The sequence below is a fragment of the Trichomycterus rosablanca genome, chromosome 18 (assembly GCF_030014385.1).
Source record: "Trichomycterus rosablanca isolate fTriRos1 chromosome 18, fTriRos1.hap1, whole genome shotgun sequence".
Lineage (NCBI taxonomy): Eukaryota > Metazoa > Chordata > Actinopteri > Siluriformes > Trichomycteridae > Trichomycterus > Trichomycterus rosablanca.
Genome location: NC_086005.1, coordinates 13,717,509 through 13,739,689, shown reverse-complemented (window position 1 = coordinate 13,739,689; position 22,181 = coordinate 13,717,509). Strand labels below are relative to the sequence as shown.

Sequence of the window (22,181 nt, the reverse complement as noted above, 5' to 3'; positions counted from 1 at the left end):
AGGTAATAATAGCAAGATGTGGATATACACCAACTAGCCATAACATTAAAACCACCTCCCTGTTTCTACACTCACTGTCCATTTTATCAGCTCCACTTACCATATAGAAGCATTTTGTAGTTCTACAATTACTGACTGTAGTCCATCTGTTTCTCTATATATAACTTTTTAACCTGCTTTCACCCTGTTCTTCAATGGTCAGAGCGGGTATTATTTAGGTGGTGGATCATTCGCAGCACCGCAGTGACAATGACATGGTGGTGGTGTGTTAGTGTGTGTTGTGCTGGTATGAGTGGATCAGACACAGCAGCGCTGCTGGAGTTTTTAAATACTGTGTCCACTCACTGTCCACTCTATTAGACACTCCTACCTAGTTGGTCCACCTTGTAGATGTAAAGTCAGAGACGATCGCTCCTCTATTGTTGCTGTTTGAGTTGGTCATCTTCTAGACCTTCATCAGTGATCACAGGACGCTGTCCACGGGGCGCTGTTGGCTGGATATTTTTGGTTGGTGGACTATTCTCAGTCCAGCAGTGACAGTGAGGTGTTTAAAAACTCCATCAGCGCTGCTGTGTCTGATCCACTCATACCAGCACAACACACACTAACACACCACCACCATGTCAGTGTCACTGCAGTGCTGAGAATGACCTACCACCCAAATAATACCTACTCTGTAGTGGTCCTGTGGGGGTCCTGACCATTGAAGAACAGCATATAAGGGGGCTAACAAAGCATGCGGAGAAACAGATGGACTACAGTCAGTAATTGTAGAACTACAAAGTGCTTCTATATGGTAGGTGGAGCTGATACAATGGACAGTGAGTGTAGAAACAAAGAGGTGGTTTTAATGCAATGGCTGATCAGTGTCTATTCATATACAGAACATCTTGTTCACTTCAATTTCTATTTTTTTTTTCATTTTCATCAACCTTTTTTTTTTCTTGGCCTATTCAGACACTAAATTGACATTTAAAAATTCCCTTACTGAGTATTGCTGCTGTGATATAAAATTACATATAATATGATATAGCATTTAAACTGCATCACCAAATCTTACTTGAAAGTTCCACTTTGAGCAGTTTACTTTTTTACTTTTAGGGTGGTATTTTAATAGAATTTTAAGAAAGCGTTCTGGATAGAATTACTTTCCAAAGCTGCATAATTATTTAGGTGAATGTAGGGTGGATAAAAACTCTAAAAGTAATATTTACAACTGAACCTACTGTAACAAGTTTGACTCTAAAGCTTCTTCGTGGGTTTCAATAGAATTAAATAGTACCATAGATATGAGGGGATAGGAGAAAATAGGAGAGCTTGCAGAAACAGCGGAAGTATAAGATGGTGAGTCCCAAATGGCTTCTAAGGTCTTTTTAAATGCACTAGGCTGTGAATCAAATCGTGTGCTTGTACTGACTACTTAGGGCCCCTGGTGTCTGATAGAGAGAGGTTTTGGGAGTAAACCTGATTCGTTGCTGGTCGGTTTGGCGCCGGTGGAGGGAGTCATTCCCGCAGCGGGGCTTCCGGTCGGCATTTTGTTCTGCCAGAGAGAGGGGGAGAGTCTGAGTGGATCTCTTTTATCACCGCGTCAATAGTCTCTGAGGCTTTTTTTCGCCGCTGATTTTTTGGCAAAAATCGCTCGGAAATATACAGCGAAGCTGATTCGGGGCTGGAGGATTTAGGCGAAGGGAGGTTGGCGGTTGGACGGAATGTTGTTTACCTCCCCGAAGGCTTCATGTTTGCCGTGAGAAGGAAGAAGAGCGAGCCCTCCCGACCCGGATTATTGTTGTTATATTACTCGGAGTAGCTGTAAAGAGCGACAGAGGAGCTATCGAGCCTGATCGGAAACGTTTGCTGCAATTTATTTTTTTAAGTTGAACCTCCGAATCCTGAGGTAAATCTTTACACTGCACCCTTTTCACTTCATTTAGACGCAGCCGATCAAAGAGAGTAGCCTGAATAATGTAGTTCAGGCCGTGCGAAACTTGGGTTGTGTCTCAAATCGACTACACCGTTTTTGTAAGTGCACGTAAATGTTCGCGCTGTACGAATAAACGTAGTGTACAAAAAGACCCGGATGTTGTATTAAAATAGTACGTTAGTATCCGATTTGGGACGTACATTCGAATGTTATTCATCGGTCGCTGGGTATCTTGGCTAGGCTAAGCTAACTTTAGTGGCTTCTTGTTTTCTCTCCGGCGCATGTTGCTTTGCGTGGTCGAACTGCCGCGCTGGGGCCCCGGCTAACTGACCTTACCCGAGTCCGCCGTGAGGGGTTTTGTTAGCTTCCCTAGCTAACATTGCTACAAGGCCAAATCGGTCAATTCAAGCGTGAAGAACCGTACTTGGCCGTTTATTTGCTCCAACTCGCCATTTACACGCATTTAACGCTCCACAACCTAAAACTTTCGCTAATTATCCATGCAGTTTAGGTTGCTTAAACAGAACAAGAAAAGGCCTAGCTTGGCTAGCGAATTAGCCTAGCCACAGTTAGCATTGTTTACACTGACTGGAAAGCGCCTACTGAACTGTCTGCTAAATTGACTTAGCTATGTGTGCAGTGGACTAGCTGTAAGCAAACTATTATTTTAGCAGTAATTTCAGGCAAGTTAAGTACATTTTAAAGGTGTCAAAGGCAGAGAAAAACACTGATATGTGCTATAACAGAGCGAAAACAGGTATAACGTAAGCTAAACTATCCGTTCTGGAAACAAAATCAACCTGAGGGCACAATATTCCGTACAAAGTAACTAAAGTTGTACTATTTTCTTTACATCTGAACGTCAGTGTGACAGCGACTGGACTAACGGTATTAATCGCCAGGCATTTTGAAGGCTTGCTTGGTTATGTCTAAAACAATCAAATTCAAATTGAAACCAATAGTTGCCCGCTGTATGAAACATTGTTAGTGTGAACAGAAATCCATACAGTGCCAGTCAATGTTTTATCTACAATAACCTTACATCTCAAAGTCGTCCTCTACTGCTCATGGATGTTCCTTTGGTATTCATTTACATTTCACTAGCATTTTAAACTCTATACCACTTTGATTGGTATAAAACAAATTAGAGAAAAACAGTTATTGCAATTTATTGTTCCCGATTTGCACATTGATTTGAAGTTCAAAAAAAGATTACATACCCTAAGGACTCTTTATGCTGTGGCAGTGTTTAATTGATTAATTGAAACATGCTTTCAAATTCTGTAAACAAATTAGGTTTTTGATTTACTGGATCTGCTGGGTTAAATACCCATGCTGTAAAATACTTTATTGTTTGGGTGGTGTAGAAAAGATTTATAATGACAAAAGTGGCATGGTTTCCTCATTTGTTATTATTGCTTATAATTGATAATAGCTCATGACTGTCACCTTATGATGAGAAAATGTCTGCTTGGCCAGGTGCAATCCAAGAACCCCATACAGACAGGTCTGTCACGAATTAGAAAGCTAGCCCTTTGAACAGGGGTGACACAGTCAAGTCAAGCAAGCTCTACAAAACCATGGGCTTAAAGCTTGACCAAAGTCTGTTGATGATGGAATGGACTGAAGAAGAAACAGGGGCAGTTTTTGTTGTTGCGTGGCAGCATCTAAGCCCATGGTGATGTAAAGCCACCAGTATATTTATTTCACCCAGTTTTTAAAACATAATAATAAACTGTATTTTTTAATTAATAGCTTTAATTATAACAAAATAAACTATAGTTAACTGAAGGGACCATAAAGGCACACAGATTACTGAACGGAATATTTTGACTTCACACATCAAAGTAAATCTGTTTAAAACTAATCATATATTTTGTCACACACACCTATTTTCCATCTTCAGATGTCTTAAACAGATTAATTAATTCATGTGCTAGATCAAGTGAAAAGAACACTGAAATGTGCAATAACTAGAGAAAACACACATTTTACCTGCTTAAATATATTAAATCTGAAGCAAAAATACTTTTTTCATTTAACTTTAATTTATTGAGCCTGTAGAAGGGATTGTGTGAATTTAGTTATCCACATTTATAAATATGGAGCTGGTAGTTTAGGAGATCATATCTGGTGATGTACCAAAGTTTACAGCATAGAAATGTGCACTATCTGCATAAATGATAGTAAATGATCTTGCTTGTCAGATGTTGACTAGGCAGAAAATTTGAAACCAAAATGCCTTTTACAGTTTGAAATGGAAGTTTTAAAAGCTTGTTACTGAATAGACATTTTGAGTCTTTCCCTGTCAGTAATACAGGCTTCCGATCTTACTTTTCTGTTATCTAGGTTCCAGAGCTAATGACGAATATTTTATTATGGGACTCCATGGCACTCCATGAAACAATATATCCATTGAACATGTTTTAAATAGGCTAATTAGTAAAGTCAGGTAATGAATTAGTAAAAGAACACGGGTTGAACATAAGCATTGATTATGCATGTCTGATACATAGCTAGGCAGCAAACTTTGGGACAGTGGTAGCCTAGTGGGTAGAGCTTTGAGCTATCAATCGGAAGATTGTGGGTTTAAATCCCGGCTCTGCCTTGAGCACGGCTATTAACATTTTCAGCTCCAGGGGCACAGTACAATGTCTGACCCAGCTTCCAAACAAGTTGGGATATGAGAAGAGAGCACTTCATTTTTTTATGTTTATATATGACAATAAAAGGTATTCATTCTATTCTATCCTGAAATAAAATTAAAGTCTACTTCATAGGAGTTTAATGTGTTCAAGGATACTGGTTCATTTGCTAAATATGCTTTTAAAATGATTCTTTTTATTACAGTCTGTATAATTTAATTTCATTGTAACATTATATTATAATATATTACAGATGGAGGCCCCTGCTTTACAAGACAAATCTTACATAAATGACAGATCTAGCCTGTTTTAATTACAAACCCTGATTTTGTTTAGTTGGAAAACTGCAATAATGAAATGTTTGCCTTGGCCATAATCCTTCATTGTACTACATTGACAGTTTTTTGTGATGTAAAAAATCAGACCAAGATAAATCATTTAAGATTTTTTTTTCATCTAATGTGACATACAATGTGTACAATTTAATATAAAATAAACTAACATTGTTTTAAGAAGAAAAAAAATAGATGAAATATGTGTATGTATGTGGTTGCATACATTTGCACACCTTATAATTGATGTGACTGTGTTCATTCAATTTTATGTTAAATAGCAGTCAGTGACACCCGCCAGGCTGCCGAGCAAGTGACTCTGAACCTCATATAAAGTTAAGCTCTTCTGGTAGGATTTTTCTGACATTTACTATAGTAAGTTGCAAAGACTATTGTCAACAAATATCATTGTTTAAAGCTATCAGTGAGGAGAAGGGCACAAACATTTCAAGGCATTACATAAACCATGAAACACAGTGAAGATGGTCATCAACAAGTTGATAAAATGGGGTGGCTGTCAAGATGCCCACAGCAACAATCAATCAAGTTTCTGGCCAATACTGGTTGTGTTCTACATGTGACACCATTCTCTCATATTCTTTATATGTCTGGGCTGTGGGGTATGGTGGCAAAACACATTCAAGCCTGGCTACGTTTTGCAAAATACCAACATTAAGTAACAACATTAAGCAAAAATAACTCTTTGCATCACATGATGATTCTTCAGCTTGAACTGGGGCTTTAGTCAAGGTAAATTATATTTTGAACAGTTCCACATGTATTCTATATTGGCCCAAAACCTTTAGGCCTCTGCTAAAAAGCTAAAGAGGAATTTAAGCTTTCAGCATGACAATGACCCAAAGCATACCTCCACATCAACAAAAGAATAGCTTCACCAGAGGAAGATTAAAGTTTTTGGAATGGCCCAGCCAGAGCTCAGACTTAAATTCAGTTAAAAATCAGTGAGGTGACCTGAGAAGGGCTGTCTCTGCTATCTGACAGATTTGTAGTTCTTTTGCAGGGAAAAGTGGGTGAAGATTGCCAAGATGTGCTGTGCTGATAGTATTCAATCTTTCAGGTTAAGAGTCTGTCATAAAATCAAAAGGTGTTTTATCAAGGATTTAGTTTAACGGTATGCATACTTATGCAACCACATTAAAAAAAATGTATCCAACCCCCCCAGATTTTTTGTATTTTATTTTATTTTAATTGAACAGATTATAGGTCACATAAAAAATGTAAAAAGTTCTGAAATCATTTATCTTGGTCTTATTTTGTTACATAACAAAAAACCTGGCATTGTAACGGGTGTGTAGAGTTTTTTTTTTATATCCACTGTCCATTTTTTTGTCGTATCATCCAGGAAACGTATCCGATAGGAAGAGAGTTGGAATAATAGACACTATACCAAGCAATTTCTAGATTAAATGCTTCTCTAACAGCTAAGTAAACTCATTTACATCAGCAAGGTTACCTAGTAAACAAGGATATGTTCACTAGGTAAGATACAAAAAATATTTAACAAAGTGGCAGTTCTGATTCCTAGCTACCATTAGAAAGGTTAGTGATCAATGTTTTCAAACCCATCCCTCTACCTCAACATATCAGCACATTTACATCATTGATAGAAAACCGTACACACATTTTTTTAACCATGAGAACGCTACTTGGTTAGGGCTGACCATTTTGAAAATAACCATCCTTTCATTTTCATTTTCATTTTCATTCAGTTCTAAAAGCCACGCTTCCAAATAGAGGCATTTAATCATAATTAAGAGGCTATGAAATACCTCTTTGCACTGATTTGATACATTTTGCCTGCCACCCCTTGTTTTATTTTTCTTCTTTATACAGACACAGAGACTATTGTTAATAACACACAATGTTATTAGTTGTGGGAATTAAAAAATATTTTTGAAACTTCAGAGATTAAATAGAGACTGCCTTTTGAACTGCACTGTGTGTGAATAATCTGCACTCAAGTCTGGGAATCAAGGAATGCTAGTGGCTAAACTTTACTGAGAATGAGATGCTGTGACGGTATATTTCCCAAGCTTAGAAAGTAGTTTTACCATATGCCTAACAACAGAAGGTGGAATTAAACACGAACTGCGTTATGAAAACACAGATTTAATTGTTTTTGTATATAAATGACCATGCTCAGGTGGTTCAGCAGTCTGTTACACTAGCTCACCCCGACTGAACGGACGTCTATACAAGTGGCTATGTTGTTGTGTGGGTGAAGTGGTACTCCTGCTTTGCACCCTGATAGAACCGGGCCTGTGGCAACCCTGACCAGGATAAACCGTTGATAAAATGAATATAAATGTCCAACTAGCAAAAGTAAAAAAAGCACTACATAAATATGGAATATTAATACAGTAAAAATTTATGTTTTATTTTTTACCAGGATTTTATGTACATTAGACATGATGTTAGTTTTGTTTATACTTGGCTTGATTCAGAAGCTACTCGTCTGTGTAAAAACAGACCTTTTTTTATTGATGCTCTTTGTAAACAAACTCAGAATTGATACTGGATACAAAGTTTAGTATTGGAACCAAGTTAGATGGGACAAAGTCAGCAGTGATTTAGTTTACGTTCCCTAGTACGAGAGTGTTTGTAATGTGACTTGTGCCAAATACGCTAACCTTTTAAATTGTTTTGAGATAGAGATAAAGATAGAGATTTAGAGATGGAAGATAGAGCTAGAAGATAGAGATTTTTACTTTGAATAGAGATAAAGTTTTATTTAGAATTGTGTGTAAGCTTGTTGTTATCTCTGAAAATTAAGAGGAAAGCACAACATGATGTATTGGGTCACTTGGCAACTTTACATTGGGATTGAAGAGCTAAAAGTTTAGTACATAAAATAAAATTAAATGATTTGGTAAATATGCCTGGATAACATTCGAGGTTAACTTAAATTGACAGGTCAAAAGGCATTATTTTAGTAAAAGGCATTAGTTTAGTTAGCAGACGCTTCGTTTCAAAGCTGGATGTTTTGCCCGCCGTGTACCGAAGTCCGCCCTCGTTCACGAACAAGTCAGTGCTTTGATTCGGCTCTTTGAATCATCTTGAGTCGGCTCGTGTTGAAGAACCGTTTAAGCCAGTCCTAATTGTTTGAAGCGGAATTATACCGTATAATACAAAATAATTTCCAAACCAGTTATTAAATAATATAATCAGTTCAATCAGTGTTCACATTTAAATCCCTAGAAAGTTCTGATAGACAGCAGCCCCACTTTCATAAATAATTCTTAGATCATGAAAATCCAGTTGCCTTTTATGTATCAGTATTCAATTAAGCGATAATTAAATATTCATAGAATTGGCAGAATAATTTTTTAACAATAATCATCAGACATCAAAAGACAAATCATGATTTATTTGTGTGTATAATTATCCACATTGATCCTTAAATTAAAGCATTATTAAGTTTTTGCTTAATATATTAAAGGCTACTGTGTAAACCCTTTGTTGTACATTTAATTTAAAACTTAAAACACAATGGGTTGTAACTGACACCCCAACCTTTGACAAAACTCAATTGTATGGCTTTGAATTTTGACCTGAATTTTTTCTTCTTCTTTTTTTTTAAAGCAGAATTAAAAATAATTAAAAAGCAGTGCACTGTGTTTGGCTTTTAGTGTAATTTTACTTACTGTCTTGCTGACAGGAGCAACACTAAAATATAATAATCAATAATACATTTACATTTTATCCTACACATAATTTTACCTTAAATTAGTTCAAAATATTTCAATGTACAATTATGAGAAAAGCCTAGTTATCAGTTATTAAGGTAGGAGTATTCTTTATAAACAGTACCCAAAAAAGACAGTGATGCTTTGACGTGTTGACTGTAAAAGAGAAAGAGGACGGCCAGCAACTAGATGGATGGATACAAGACTGAAAGACTGGAAGTTTTTGCTTAAAGGGAAAAACAACGCTGCTGAACGATAAGTCATTTGGAAGCCGAAAGAGATGAGTCAATTTTTATGGTTCACTAAAAAGAGCCTGTTCTGCTAGTGAGCTCGTGAGGAGTCGACCCTTTTTGGTAAATGAGTTAATTTATATTACTGAAAAGAGCCGAAATCATCGGTCCCACCGATTAGCTTGGGTTTTGTCTTAATCCGCATGTAATTGTATTAAAAGTGCATTCAAATGTGTTGCTGCATTTACTATTTCAGCATAATATTTAGTACCGACTGTGCGGTTTGAGACGCAACCTGGAGTTGTAGTTGATTAACAAGCTGCTCGATATTTATTTGTTTATAGTCGTTTTGTAGGTATTGTTGAGGTAACCTTCCTAAACATTTTGCTAGTTAAATCAAATTCTTATTGATTTATAAAGGTAAGTGACGTTTTTGAGGACAATATGCTTTAACTGCACAACTGTGTCTATCGCCTTTTTAATGCTAGTCGGTCGTTAGTGTGAACGGCATTTAGGCACGCATACTACCGCAGTAAATAGTATGCAGCCCACCGCTGTGTTGCTACTATAGTAACATACTACTTAGCATGACAGTGGGGGTTGAGACACGGATGTGAACAAATTAGCTTTGTTGCTACTTCTTTCACGTACCAAGTTCGCTTGTGTTTTAGTGTCACCTTTCACGTAGTAAATAATGTAATAGTGTCTTAGTTTGTTTAAATTAGCTGTAAAGTGTTCCATTTGTTAACTTATGAAAATTAAAACACATATGAAAGCTAATGGTGAGTTAGCTGTAGCGGCAACATACACTGTGTTTTTAAAACCGGCTCCGATTCGGTTTTTAGCTCGGTATATCAGTACCATACAGCCCCGGTTCTAAACTGCTTTGCTTGGGGGGGCAGTAAAACCTAATGAGGGGGCATGTTGATAGTCATGTTTTTGAAGCCAGAAATATATTCAAGGCTTGATTTGTGCATGAATGATGACAGCCAAGCTATTGATACTGGCTTAAAGTGATGTATGAGGTAAAGAAATAAAAATGCATGTTTTCGAACTTAAACTTAAAACCCAATGATTAAAAAATACATGTTGATTATGTAAATGGAGAAAAAAGATTATCATCTAATTGTATTTCATTTTAATACGCCCCCTTAATTAAATTGCCATTACTAATAGAACAACTCTATTTCTTGAAAGGCTTTAATACAAATTTAAGTCAAAGCTGACAAATGTACCTACACACAGACTGAGAATATTCAAACGTGGAAATAGGAATGAGTGAGAATATTTATATTATTGGGAAATTAAAATATAAAGAAAACAAAAGAATACTAATTCTGTAAAAAAAAAGTGTTTACCAGTATACCTGCCTCTCGCTCACACTAACAGAACATATACTGCCGAACTGAACTGTTTGGGGCAGTCTGCCGATTTTTATATGACTCAAAGAGCCAATCAGAGTCAGAGTCAGAGAGGTTTTATTGTCATTTCAGCTACATACAAGTACATATTGAAACGAAACAGCGTTCCTCTAGGATCACGGTGTAACACGGTACAAAAAGTGCAAGACAATACAAAACAGTGCAAATACAACAATAATACAAAAAATCCTATAATAAATAACTAAATCAGGAATAAGCAAGGAAATATCTTCACACTGTAAAACAAAATGCATTTTTGTGATTGGTTCAGAGATAATTTTAAAAATAGCCGTTGCTTGCATTGTGCTTGGGGGGGCAAAGACACAATTTGGGGGGGCAATGCCCCCCTCAGCCCCCCCCCCCCCCCCTAGCACCGGCCCTGGTACCATATATTATATTTCTCTTTATTTTCCATTTTAACCATGAGCAGGGTTATTCTAAGATACCAGTTATTGGTCCCTTATATTCTGAAAGCGACGGTAATTTAAATGCTTAGTGAATTAGCGCTTATAGAAACATCTGGGGATTGCCTCTTAAAATGTGAAGTCGACATTGAAAAATACATGTCACGCGTCGGTGTTTTTGTTCTGTACATCACATGCATGTGGTAGTGTTTATATAAGTAATAATTGTAATGTGAGTAAAATAAAGAAGTAAATTTATGTCTCATAGGCTTCACCCTGATTCTTGATTGTGAAAGTGTGTCGCAGTAATTTCCAAAGCGGGCGACAGTAACATCTGCTCATTGTCCTTATTTAAATGTAATAAAAACAAAAGTATTTTATAAACACAAGTATATATTTTAATTGTCATCACCAGCAACATTGATGCTAAAACGTTAAAAAGAGAAAGTATTTACAGCAGTGCTCAGATTCCTTATCTATTTATTTAAACTATAGGCTAAGTGTTTTATCATGTACCTTCTAGGACATTTTGCCATACGTTTTCCACATTAAAGTTCAAGACTATGCTTAAAGATAGACAAAACATGTATAATAATCATTTACACTTTAATGTTTTTAATATAAATCAAATTATATTTAATACATGATTCTAAATGAGCAGAGTTGGTAAATTAATGTTGCAACATGTCTGTCTAAAAATGTAAGCAGACTAATGATATTGCCAGCATTTGGACAATGTATGGAAACTTTCAATAGTAATATTAGTAATAATCTTTCCATTAATTACCCTATACAATTACCAAATATAAACATTTCCATTTCCTTACAGGGTATGTGCAGCATAACTAAGATGCAGTCTGTTTTCTTCTCATACACACTAGCAGTTACATAAAGGTTATAAGGTTTTTGGCAGTGTTTTTCATTTATTTTAAATGCTAGGCTGGACACACCATGTGCTCACAAATTATTCTAATGAGGGTTGCATGTGTAAATAAAGTAACTCATTGAAACAGAAGAAAAACTACCGTCATGAGTTTAGTAAATTTGAAGTATTTGTAGTGCTCACAAATCTGAGTATTCATGTGCAGGTCAGGTTGGTTTTGATGCAGAAACTTTAGTAAGTAGTATTACCTGTAGTATATGTAAAATTGTCTATGCTTCCTTGTTTTCTGCAGACAGTTGTTTTTGACTGTGCACCACTGAGATTTTTTTTTTATAATCCCAAGGTGTGCACCTTAAAATTGTGTTGTGTGTAAAAATAACCTACGCAGCGATCCCAAAAAACAGATGTTCGGTTTGAGTTAAGTGAGACCTTCATTCATTTTAAATAAATTACAGGCAGTAGACTAAAACAACTTTTTGTGATGTTATTTCCCCCTTTAAATACACCTGATTGTGATTCTATACATATGTAAGAAATGCTTTAGTCTGTAGTGTAAATCCTTAATGCAGTAACAATTTGGACCCGTCTCTTTTTTTAAAGAAATTAAGATGCGTCTAATTCCTCCCAAGCAGAAGTAGACTTGCGCACGTTCCCTCTGCCATGTGTGAAACCATTGTTAGATGCTTACATAGAGCTGTAACATGCACAGAGGCACAGGCTACACTGAAGAACTCTTTCTAGTACTCGTGCAGCCATCATAACCAGACAGCACTTCTTGTTTCTATTATTCGTGTTGCAACGACAATGTGGTGAAACCCCATCCAGCCTTTCCTTTCTCAGCCACTGCCAATTTTGTCTATAGAATGCTCCACCAGGCCGGTGACTTGGCCAGTGGTGGGCAAGCATTCTCTCCAGCTGAGTGCCACAGACCCATCTCTTTTGAGTCTGGCTTTGTATTAATGTTTTATGATATTGTTCGCCATATTGACCCATGATTCTTAGAGTCTCTACGAAAAGTAAAGTATTAAAACCCTAATATAAGAGTTTTTTTAAGAATAGTTTTAGGGGAAATCATAGCATGCAGAGATTTCACTTTGATGCCATTTATTGTATCTTTAACATCTATTTTACAGGTAGAACTCAACTTTTTGGCAGCTTATATATGTGTTGGTATTATTTCACATACATTTTGCTGTTTTTTTAAACAAAATTAAATATAAGTGCAGCTAGGAAAGGTAATGTCTATGTGTATGAACACATACTACTGCCATGTCTTCCCTCCTGTGTAATGATAATCTGATAATCCTTTGTGTGTGTGTGTGTGTGTGTGTGTGTGTGTGTGTGTGTGTGTGTGTGTGTGTGTGTGTGTGTGTGTGTGTGTGTGTGTGTGTGGCTTTCCCTCCCTCTATGAGCAGCTTGGTGCTGCTGGAGGTCGCTGTGGAGGCGTTAGCTGTAATGTGAGCTCTCTTGTTTATTTATTTTATCCCCACCTTTAAAAGCAGTAGATTCCTAAATGCACATAAGCTGGTTAATTGTGTTCTATTGTCATTTAAGCGCTTAGGTAAGATTAGATGATTTTAACTTGTGATGCTGTTGTAAAAAACCTTTATTTACGCCTTTTCAACTTTAGATTTAGATCTAAACAAAAACTTTGCAACCAATATAAACTAACAGGGTCATTCGTTCTGCTTGCTACATTCAGTGAATTGGCATAGTGAATTGGCATGTTGATTTCTAGCAACCTGAAAGGAATAGTCAGTTTTTTTTCAGTTCTATTTCTAGAGCTTCCAGTAAGTCACTAAAAGTACAAAAATGTTTAAAGGAACCAGTTTATTACATTTACATGCCATTGTCCAGCAAACAACTATAACTAGTGATATGTAGGGACTTGCGATTCCAGTGTATCATCCGTGTTCAGCCGCAGCATAGTGCACTTGCCTGCTCACATTGATATTGGTCATAGCATGACTCTAAACTCTGTGTGGCTCTCTGCAAGAATCTATTGCCGTCTGATTAAAAAAACAAGGAGGCAGCTTTGCATGAAAACTTAAAATTGGGGGGAGGGTGGTCTATGGCTTATTTAGGCCAGGGTGATAGAAGTGTCTACTGCTAGAGACCAGTAAAGTAAAGTAGAGAGAGTTTTAGAGAACAGTGCTGACTAGGCAGGACTGCTTTAGACAGTCTATGTAAAAGAAAAAAGTGTTGCATTGTACCCAATGCACCGAAATAATAAATTTCATGAGTCATTCACACTAATCCACTAGTTGGCTGGTAACCCACTAAGTAAGTAGTGTTAAATAATTGTCCTTTTTTTGTACGACACTGCAAGCCATCATTTTGTAGTGTGTAGTACTGTAGGTTTTGTTCTGCTAGCTTTGTTTTCATTAACATGTTATAACAAGGTTTCTTGTTTTTAGGGTTTATTTCTGCTCTGAACAAAGAATGTTGAAAAAGGAAAAATGGCAATGGGCAAGGAAAAAGTGAAAAGCTGATTTACTTTCTCAGTGTTACCTGTCCATAGATCTTTAGATTTTTAAGATTGTGGTTGAAGAGATCTGAGTGACTTGTGTATTAGGTAGTGTATTTATTGACTGTTTTATTGCTTGTTGGAACACTGACATTGCTGGTGTTAAATGTGGCTGTTGAACTCCTTTTTACCCCTTTAGCCTCTCTGCCACATATTTAGTACCCTCTCTACCACATATTTAGTACAAGGGCAGTTGTAGCCTAGCTGTAAAAATACTGGACTAGTAATCAAAAGGTCGCTGGTTCAAGCCCTGCCGCTGCCAGGTTGCTGCTGTTGGGCCCTTGAGCAAGCCTCTTAACTCCTTAATTGCTCAGACTGTATACTGTCACAGTAATGTAAGTCGCTTTGGATAAAGGCGTCTACTAAATGATGAAAATGTAACATAATGAGATAAAATTCTGTAAAAGCTTGAAAAAATATCTGGCTTCATATAGTTGGGAAATCACTGATGTAATTTACATGCATTTAGGTTTGCACATAAATCTGTTTTTATTAAGTCTGCTTAAAATCTGATTACTGCATCACACATAATATACAAATCAATTAACAAAGGGGCGTTTTTAGTTGTTTTATGCAATGCATGCTTGATTTGAATACAGCAACCAACCATGGCATTAAAAACCATGTGCAAGGTGCTTTGTGCAAGTGCTCATCACCACTGAGATCTCAAGCTCCAGAGTTTGAATCCCAGTTAGTGCTGTTGACTCGTCTGGTCGAGAAGCAAGCAGTAGTGAGTGATAATGTACACGATACAACTTTCTTTGAGACTCGGTCACTGGCAGGTGAAAAGATGCAGTTGGCGACTGAATGTGTGTAATAATATCAGCTCTTCTTGGCCAATGCAGGGGTGGTGCATGCAGAAAGATTATTGCAGTAGGGGAATTTGCAATTAATAATGAAAAATGGGTATAAAAACAAGAAAGAAAGCCATGTGTGCTATGACAACAGATTATTAACTATATGGCCAAAAGTATGTTGGGACATGACAGTGACCTTGTTGGACAGTTCAGTTAGATACTATGGCTGTTATTTTGGTGATCTGAAAGGTGAATTATTGACACAAATTCCCACAGACTTTAATGGCTTGAAAAGATCACTATTTGAATACATTCTTATTTCAAGAAGACATGTCCAACAAGCTTATATCCCTAATTTGTATCCCTAAGCAGTGTGTGAAGTGGCAATGGTAGCTCAGCGGTTAAGGTGCTGGACTAGTAATCTAAAGGTGGCTGTGTTTGGTTCTAAAGCAATTTAGACCTTAGTTGCTTAGACTTTATTCCTCACAAAGTCATTTTTTGTGTGGGTGGCTGGGTGTGTGTTTGGGGGGCGGGGAGCTTGAGCATCCATTTACTGCTTTAGCTTTATCTGTTGGATTTAATTTTTGACAATGTCAGAAACATGTCATAGCACTGTTACAGTGATTAGCCAACAAGTAAACGTAAGGTACAGAGTATATGCATGCTCATTTTTTTGTGGGTGCACTTGTGCCCTTACTGTTGTTATCTGCTATAGACCACTGAAGTCGTGTCGTCATTTTGTAGGCCACGCCATGTTGTTATGCCCATATTTGATAACCCGGATCTAAGAGAAATTTTGAATGGGAAATATGAATGGAGATTTCACAAATTGCCTCTCGCATCCTGTAGTCATAAAAAATTTTACAAAGCTGTTACGTTTGGGTTTTATGGAGATTCTTCTGTCTATTATCACTGGATCCTTTGAATTATGAAGTCGTTAAAGAGTCAAAATATGAATATTGCTACATGTAAGCTAATGCTACAGCACACTGAATTGATGTCACTAAACTGGAAGCCTCTTAATGTTTTCTTTTTTTTCTTCTTTTATAAGCCTCTTAAATAACCGCACGAAGCAGCGTGATTCACCGGTGTAACAGTGGAGTGATATTCACAAGTTCTGGTTGATATTTTTAGTAGCTAGCTACATTAAAGTAGAAAGCAAGGATGGTTGGGTGTTATGCCTTTGGCTGTACTCACCAAAAGCGAGCCGCTCGTTCCGTCGATTTGATTGGTGTAGTTCAGTGACGTCTAATTAATGCGCAGTAGCATTAGCTTTCGTGTAGCATTATTAGTATTACGACCCTTTAACAATCTCGTAATTTATAGGATCCAGTGATGTACAGGAGAAAAATGTACATAGGACAAAACGTACAGGGTTCTGAAAATGTTTATTTAGCACAGGATGCGTTAGAGTCGATTTTTTGAAAACCCTGTTCATTTTTCCTGTAGGAAGTCTGAGTTAGACCCAGGTCTCCAAATATGGGCATAACGAGGACTACAGAATGACGCACGACTTCAGTGGTCTATTAGGTGATGTGTCCTAGTGTTGTGCATCTCTGGTTCAAATGTGTTGTGCTGCTGTAGCATAATAATTTGAATAAGAAATTGTACTGTTTGCTTAAGTAATCAATCAGACAGGAACTTTTGCCAACGGGATTTATCATTAAGTCCACCAACACCAAATACGATGTGGTAGATAAATAATAGAATAATTTTATAAATTATTAAAAATTCCTAGTGTGGGTGCATGATGTTTTGGATTTGTTTATGCTTCTGGATGCACACAACTATATACACAAATATGTTTAATAACACGGCTACAATCTGGTTGTCATGTTGCAATTTTTCCTAATTTCAAGATTCTAATTAGGTAACTAGATTTGTCTGATTTTGGAAGGTATGCTGTGTACATAAGTGCATAAACAGATAACTGAAATTAGCTCATCAGATTATTATGATAAATGATGTACCTGTTCTCATTTTAATTTATGTGAAATTACATCTTGACTCGAAATGTTAATGATAAGCAATTAATTATAATGTTTTAATCCTTGCTGTCATTTAAAAAAGGTCTTCCTAAAAATGTTGCTCTCCCAGACTGTTGATTGATATTTAAATTTAAATTATTAATAGTTTGTTTGTAACTGCTATGTACGTAAAAGTAAGAAAACACCCAGAATACACCTAAGACAGGGCATTAATCCATTATAGGGCAGCACACTTACCCATTTACAACCTAGTCATATCTAGGGGCAATAAAGGTCAGTTTGCCCATCTAATTGTTTGTTGTAAGGTGTGAGAGGAAACCAGAGAACCCTGGGAAACTTGCTAATATCCTCCCTTGAAAGGTCCTCAAAACCTTGGAGTTGTGCAGCACCCAGTAGGCTGATGCTTAGGAATGATAGTTTATTAATAGGATCATATTATGTGGACAAGATTCTCTATTAAGGTATTTATTTTATTTAATGTATCATTGTATTGCAATTTTTGTATATTGTAGATTTGTCTGATATAATTTGTGTAAATTAGTAGTTGAACAGGTATTTGATTTAAAAAATTTAAGATAACCCCCAACTGGTAATTTCTTGTTACCTGATACCACAACTGTCTTGTTCATTTCTTGGTGGGTCAGAACTGTTTCGACAGCGTTTTAGGTAGGGATGCATCGATACCATTTTTTCCCAACCGAGTACGAGCACAAGTACATGTATTTTTGTACTTGCCGATACCAATGCCTATTTAGAATACCGTTTTTTTTTTTTAACAAAAACACACGTGAGAAGTGACGAGAAGTTTAATGATACCACGTCCAAAAATGCACGTCAACAAGTAGCGAGAGATCAAAGTGTTTGTGCGCTGATGTGATGAAATCAAGGAGGAAAAATAAATGAATCTGAGTGGATTTGGCAACACGAATAGCATGGATTGTTCTGTAGTGAGTTGGAGGTTAATAAATATTTTTGCAATGTTGGTGTTTTGTTGTTATGTTTTGTAGAGAACGATCAGGTCAGAAATACTGTAAAACGTGTGTGTGTGTGCTGGTGTATTCTGATATAAACTATATTATCCCCCTGTCCCACCTGTTTACACTCCTCTCCTGCGTTTCCCCTCACACCGTATCCTGCGTTCTCATTGGCTGTTCGACATGTCACTCATTCCCAGTCGCACATCTCAGATCAGATATCTGACGTGCTAGAAAACTCGAGCGCTCGGTGAGCCGAGCGAACGCCGAGTTGCTCCCGAGCCGGCAAATCTAGCGCCGACCAGTCGCCGAGCGAAAATCAGGGCAAAAATCGTGTAGTGTGAACCAGGCATAACGCAGCAACGTGCACTAGGCACACGGTATCGGATGTTTAGTATCGGAGCCTCGTTTGCGAGTACAAGTTAATGAGCGCAGTATCGGGCAAATACCCGATACCAGTATCGGTACTCATGCATCTCTAATTTTAGGTGTTTGTTGCTCATCATATACTGAATATACTATTTTAAACAAGGCTTAGGTTTATTTCTTTAATTTAACACTAGTGCATATTAAAGTTTTATTATAGTGCTCAGCTCGTTTGTACAACTGACACACAGCGCTTCATATTCATCCAATAACGTCTATTTTGTCCTTTTTTACTTCTTAGTGTAGTATGATGTTTCCTGTTTTTACGCACTATGTAGTACAGTGGGATCCAGTATGGGTCACAGCTGGTGTTACGGAGATGCTATGCAGAAGGAGGATGCTTCTTATTTAATTTATTATTTGGTGCTTGTGTCTGGATTAAATTTGCCTTGCTGGATTTTTTAAAAATTTTGCTGGATACCCACAATTCTGCTTCAAAAATTAAACCATTGAAATACATGATTTAGTGCTGTTCTATGATATTCGTGAGGGCAGGATAGTTACATCAAGTTCCATGAATTAGTAGAGGCTTCGCTTTAAGAGGAAGTGAGTCAATGTAAAAGTGAGACACAGAAGCACCGCATGTCTGTATTTCAAATGTTTTTTTAAATGTTTTTTTTCATTCATGGCATTCTTGTTATAGGCATTGTGAAAATTATAGGGTCATGCTGACCGTTTAGTTCAAATGCATATTGTAAAGCTTGTATTGTATAATGTAAAACAAGTATATTGTCATATTTTATAAAGTACAGACAAACTAGTTACCCAGCAGTTTTAAAAAAAGTGAAAATCATGTACAATTAATCTTATATTTTAACTGCAAGATTTTTTGTAAAATGGTGCAGAATGTTTTTTGTGCATGTTTTCCTAAATCTAGACGCACCAGCATGTTGTGATAGCTAATCACTTTATTAATACTGGCTGGTTTAAAGATAATCGGATAATAAAGATAATCAGGTTTTACCAGTAATAAAAATGCATGAATAAATGTTTCAACGATTTTTCTCTCTGTATGTAAGGTTTAAGACCAAGCCATCGATTAAAAATCCATCCAGAAATTGCACAGTAATTTCTTTACTGTGGACTGGATAAGGAAGCTTACACTTCAGACACAGTGATACACACTGCTGCTTATTTTTGTCAGTTTGGTGCAAACATCCAGGCTGTAGATGCTGTGTCCTACATTGTGCTAAGAGCATTACGAGGTGCACTTTGTGGTTGCATTGTTGTGCTGTGGCTCTGTGATGTGTAGTGTGTGGTTATACCAACAGATGTGAAGCGATGATATTTAATAGATTGAACGTTAATTTTTAATGGTAGTCTTAGCTTAGCTTTTTTGAATGATCTAAATCCTTGTTTCTTGTGATTTTAATACTTTAATTGCTGCTTGTTCAGCATTAAAACACTGTTTGTCTTCTTTGTGAATGCTTACTCTTGAAACTTTCTTGCTGAGGGACTCTATTAGGGCAATAGTATTATAGCTAGCCAGTATTCTCTTGATGCTGTAAGTCTTTTCATGTATGCTTAAGTGGTGGAAGAAGGTCCATCTAAAATGCAGGCATGCATCATACAGGACTTGCATCCTTCAATCTCTACTCATTTGTACCTCATCATTTTTTTTGTAAATAAATAACATAGATGTACCAACAAACTCTGCCTCATGTGCCACGACTTCCTAGTAGTTACAATTGAACTCAACAGTCAGTCAAATTAATATTGCCATCATTAAAACATTTGTAAATTATTATTGCTTTTATTTGTTTTGGAATAAAAGTCAGATTGTAAATGACACTAATCCTTTACAGTACTGACACTCTAACGTTAACTAGGTGTTTTCTGCAAACAATGTGTCAAATATCAGTACAGTGCTGTAAGTTTTGGTTCTGTTTTCATGATCTGTATTGTTAGTTATAATGTGTGAACTTCGATTCGAAACATTGGCCCTGACACAGATACTAGATATTAGATTGGAATGGCAAGAGTGTTCATGTTTGTGAGGCTGAGATACATATATGTCTTACATTTTTAAGGTTTGAAAATTTGTCTTACTGTTTGTCTGTCAACATGGGTATAAATCAGTTAACATTATTCTAATGTAATAAAAGACCGTATCTGTCCTCATTTCAGGAATCTCACTGCAATGCACTAATCAGGCTGTTATAATGTGCAGAATTTTGCGTTTTGCCTGTACAATAAGTCTTAACATCTTTTCTTATCCTTTTTTTTTTTAGCAGAAGGGAGATGTGAAGTCTGGTCGGAGAGCAGCGACACTGAGCATCCTGCACATCGACGCGGCCCCCCCACCCCCATCTTCAGCATGAATGGGGATATGCCTCATGTTCCCATTACCACTCTTGCTGGGATTGCTAGCCTCACCGACTGTATGTATCTCTCTCTTACACACACACACACACACACACACACACACACACACACACACATCACTTCAAAATAATCAGTTTGTCTTTTTTTTTTACTATTGATAGGTATTTGTTTGAATATAATGAACATTTTTGTTTTATTTAATATACTACTGGCATCATTTATTTCAAATTACAAATACAAACATTGTCAGATCATGTATTTGCAGAAAATGACAACTGGTCTAAATAAAAACACAGTTTTTCTCACCTTAAATCATTGCAAATAGATAAATATTTGATGAATTTTCAGTTAAAAGTCTTATGCATCTTGGCATGCTCTTCATCAGCCTTTCACATTGCAAATGGGTGACTTTGTACCACTGCTGGTGCAATAATTAATGTGGCTCAGATTAGTTTGACGGCTTTTGACCCTGCATCTTTTTCCTAATCGCACACCAGAGGTTCAGGCTTGGAGGTTGGGTTGGCCTTATCTTGATCTTCATTCACCTGTCTGTCATTCATGGAGCATTCAGGAAGCTTTTGTACATGGCTTGATTCATGTGTACTTCACAAAGACAAATCTATCTGGTTCCAGCTTTGCTGAAACAACCCCAAGTTCATTACTGATCCTCCACTAGGTTTCACAGTGCTTTCAAGGCTAGGCTTGTAGGCCTACTCAGGACTGTCCATTAGATGACCATGGGTTTGGCCACACTGAAAACTGGATTTGAGAAAATGACTTCACTCCAGTTCTCTACACTCCAATCCTTATGTTCTTTTTACTATGTCATTGTATGGTTAACATTTGAATGAGTTGCCGGTCATTCCAGTCAGTGTAGAGTAGTTTTCGCCTTCTGCCAGTTTGTAGCTTTGTCGTCCTTAATTTCTGACCTTGCTCTTATGGACCACTGTCATTAAGATTTTAAAGACTAGAGCTACCTGTATCCCTCTTGCAATAAAGCCAAAAACAAACTCTACTTTTCCTCATTTAAAACTTTTCTTTTGTACTCTTTTTTTTAAATTCAGTTACTGTAGTGATAAAAATGTTGCTTTTTGTGATGTTAATGCCCAATAGCTTTAGGTTTTCCTCCTCCTCTAAGAAAAGCAGTGTGTTCCCAGCATAAGGGTTGTGGTTTAGACAGATCTGCTGCCTGTGTGCTAAGAGTAGGAGAGGGTGAATCACCTTCCATCACCAATCACTTTCACTCTGTTTTTCATGTTTTTGTGAAAGAGCTCACTGACAGATGTTGGAAATGAAATTATAAATTAATTATTTATTTAGTAACAATCATACACATTCACCAATAAATTAATTAGCTACACCTATATGGTTTGTAATTTTATTGATTATTTTACAAGCTACACCTACTGAACAGATGAATGTTGTGTGTAAACAGTTACTGACTGTATGCAGTATTGCTCTGTACACTTACATCCCTCTGTACCCCATTTATCAATTGAAAACAAGCCCATAAGAACCCCCCACTGACCAAGTGATGCTTGGTGGGGTGCAGTAGCTTATAAAATATTTAATAAATGTACCACCAAGTGTACCTAATAAAG

The 22,181-nt window shown here is 36.8% G+C and overlaps 1 protein-coding gene across 5 annotated transcripts in view; it reads left to right on the top strand.

Annotated features, from left to right (window-relative positions):
* Positions 1–1,518: 1,518 nt before the first annotated feature.
* The window catches only part of nipblb (NIPBL cohesin loading factor b), a 55,924-nt gene continuing 35,261 nt past the window's right edge, over positions 1,519–22,181 (top strand). For 3 of the 5 annotated variants that reach the window (XM_063014591.1, XM_063014592.1, XM_063014588.1), the window contains exons 1-2: positions 1,519–1,894; positions 20,487–20,636. In XM_063014591.1, coding sequence (XP_062870661.1) covers positions 20,573–20,636 — 64 coding nt within the window. In that variant the 5' untranslated portion in view covers positions 1,519–1,894; positions 20,487–20,572. Of the gene's footprint in view, positions 1,895–3,576; positions 3,600–20,486; positions 20,637–22,181 lie in introns of those variants that run through there. The other 2 variants (XM_063014589.1, XM_063014590.1) reach the window with 2 other exon arrangements.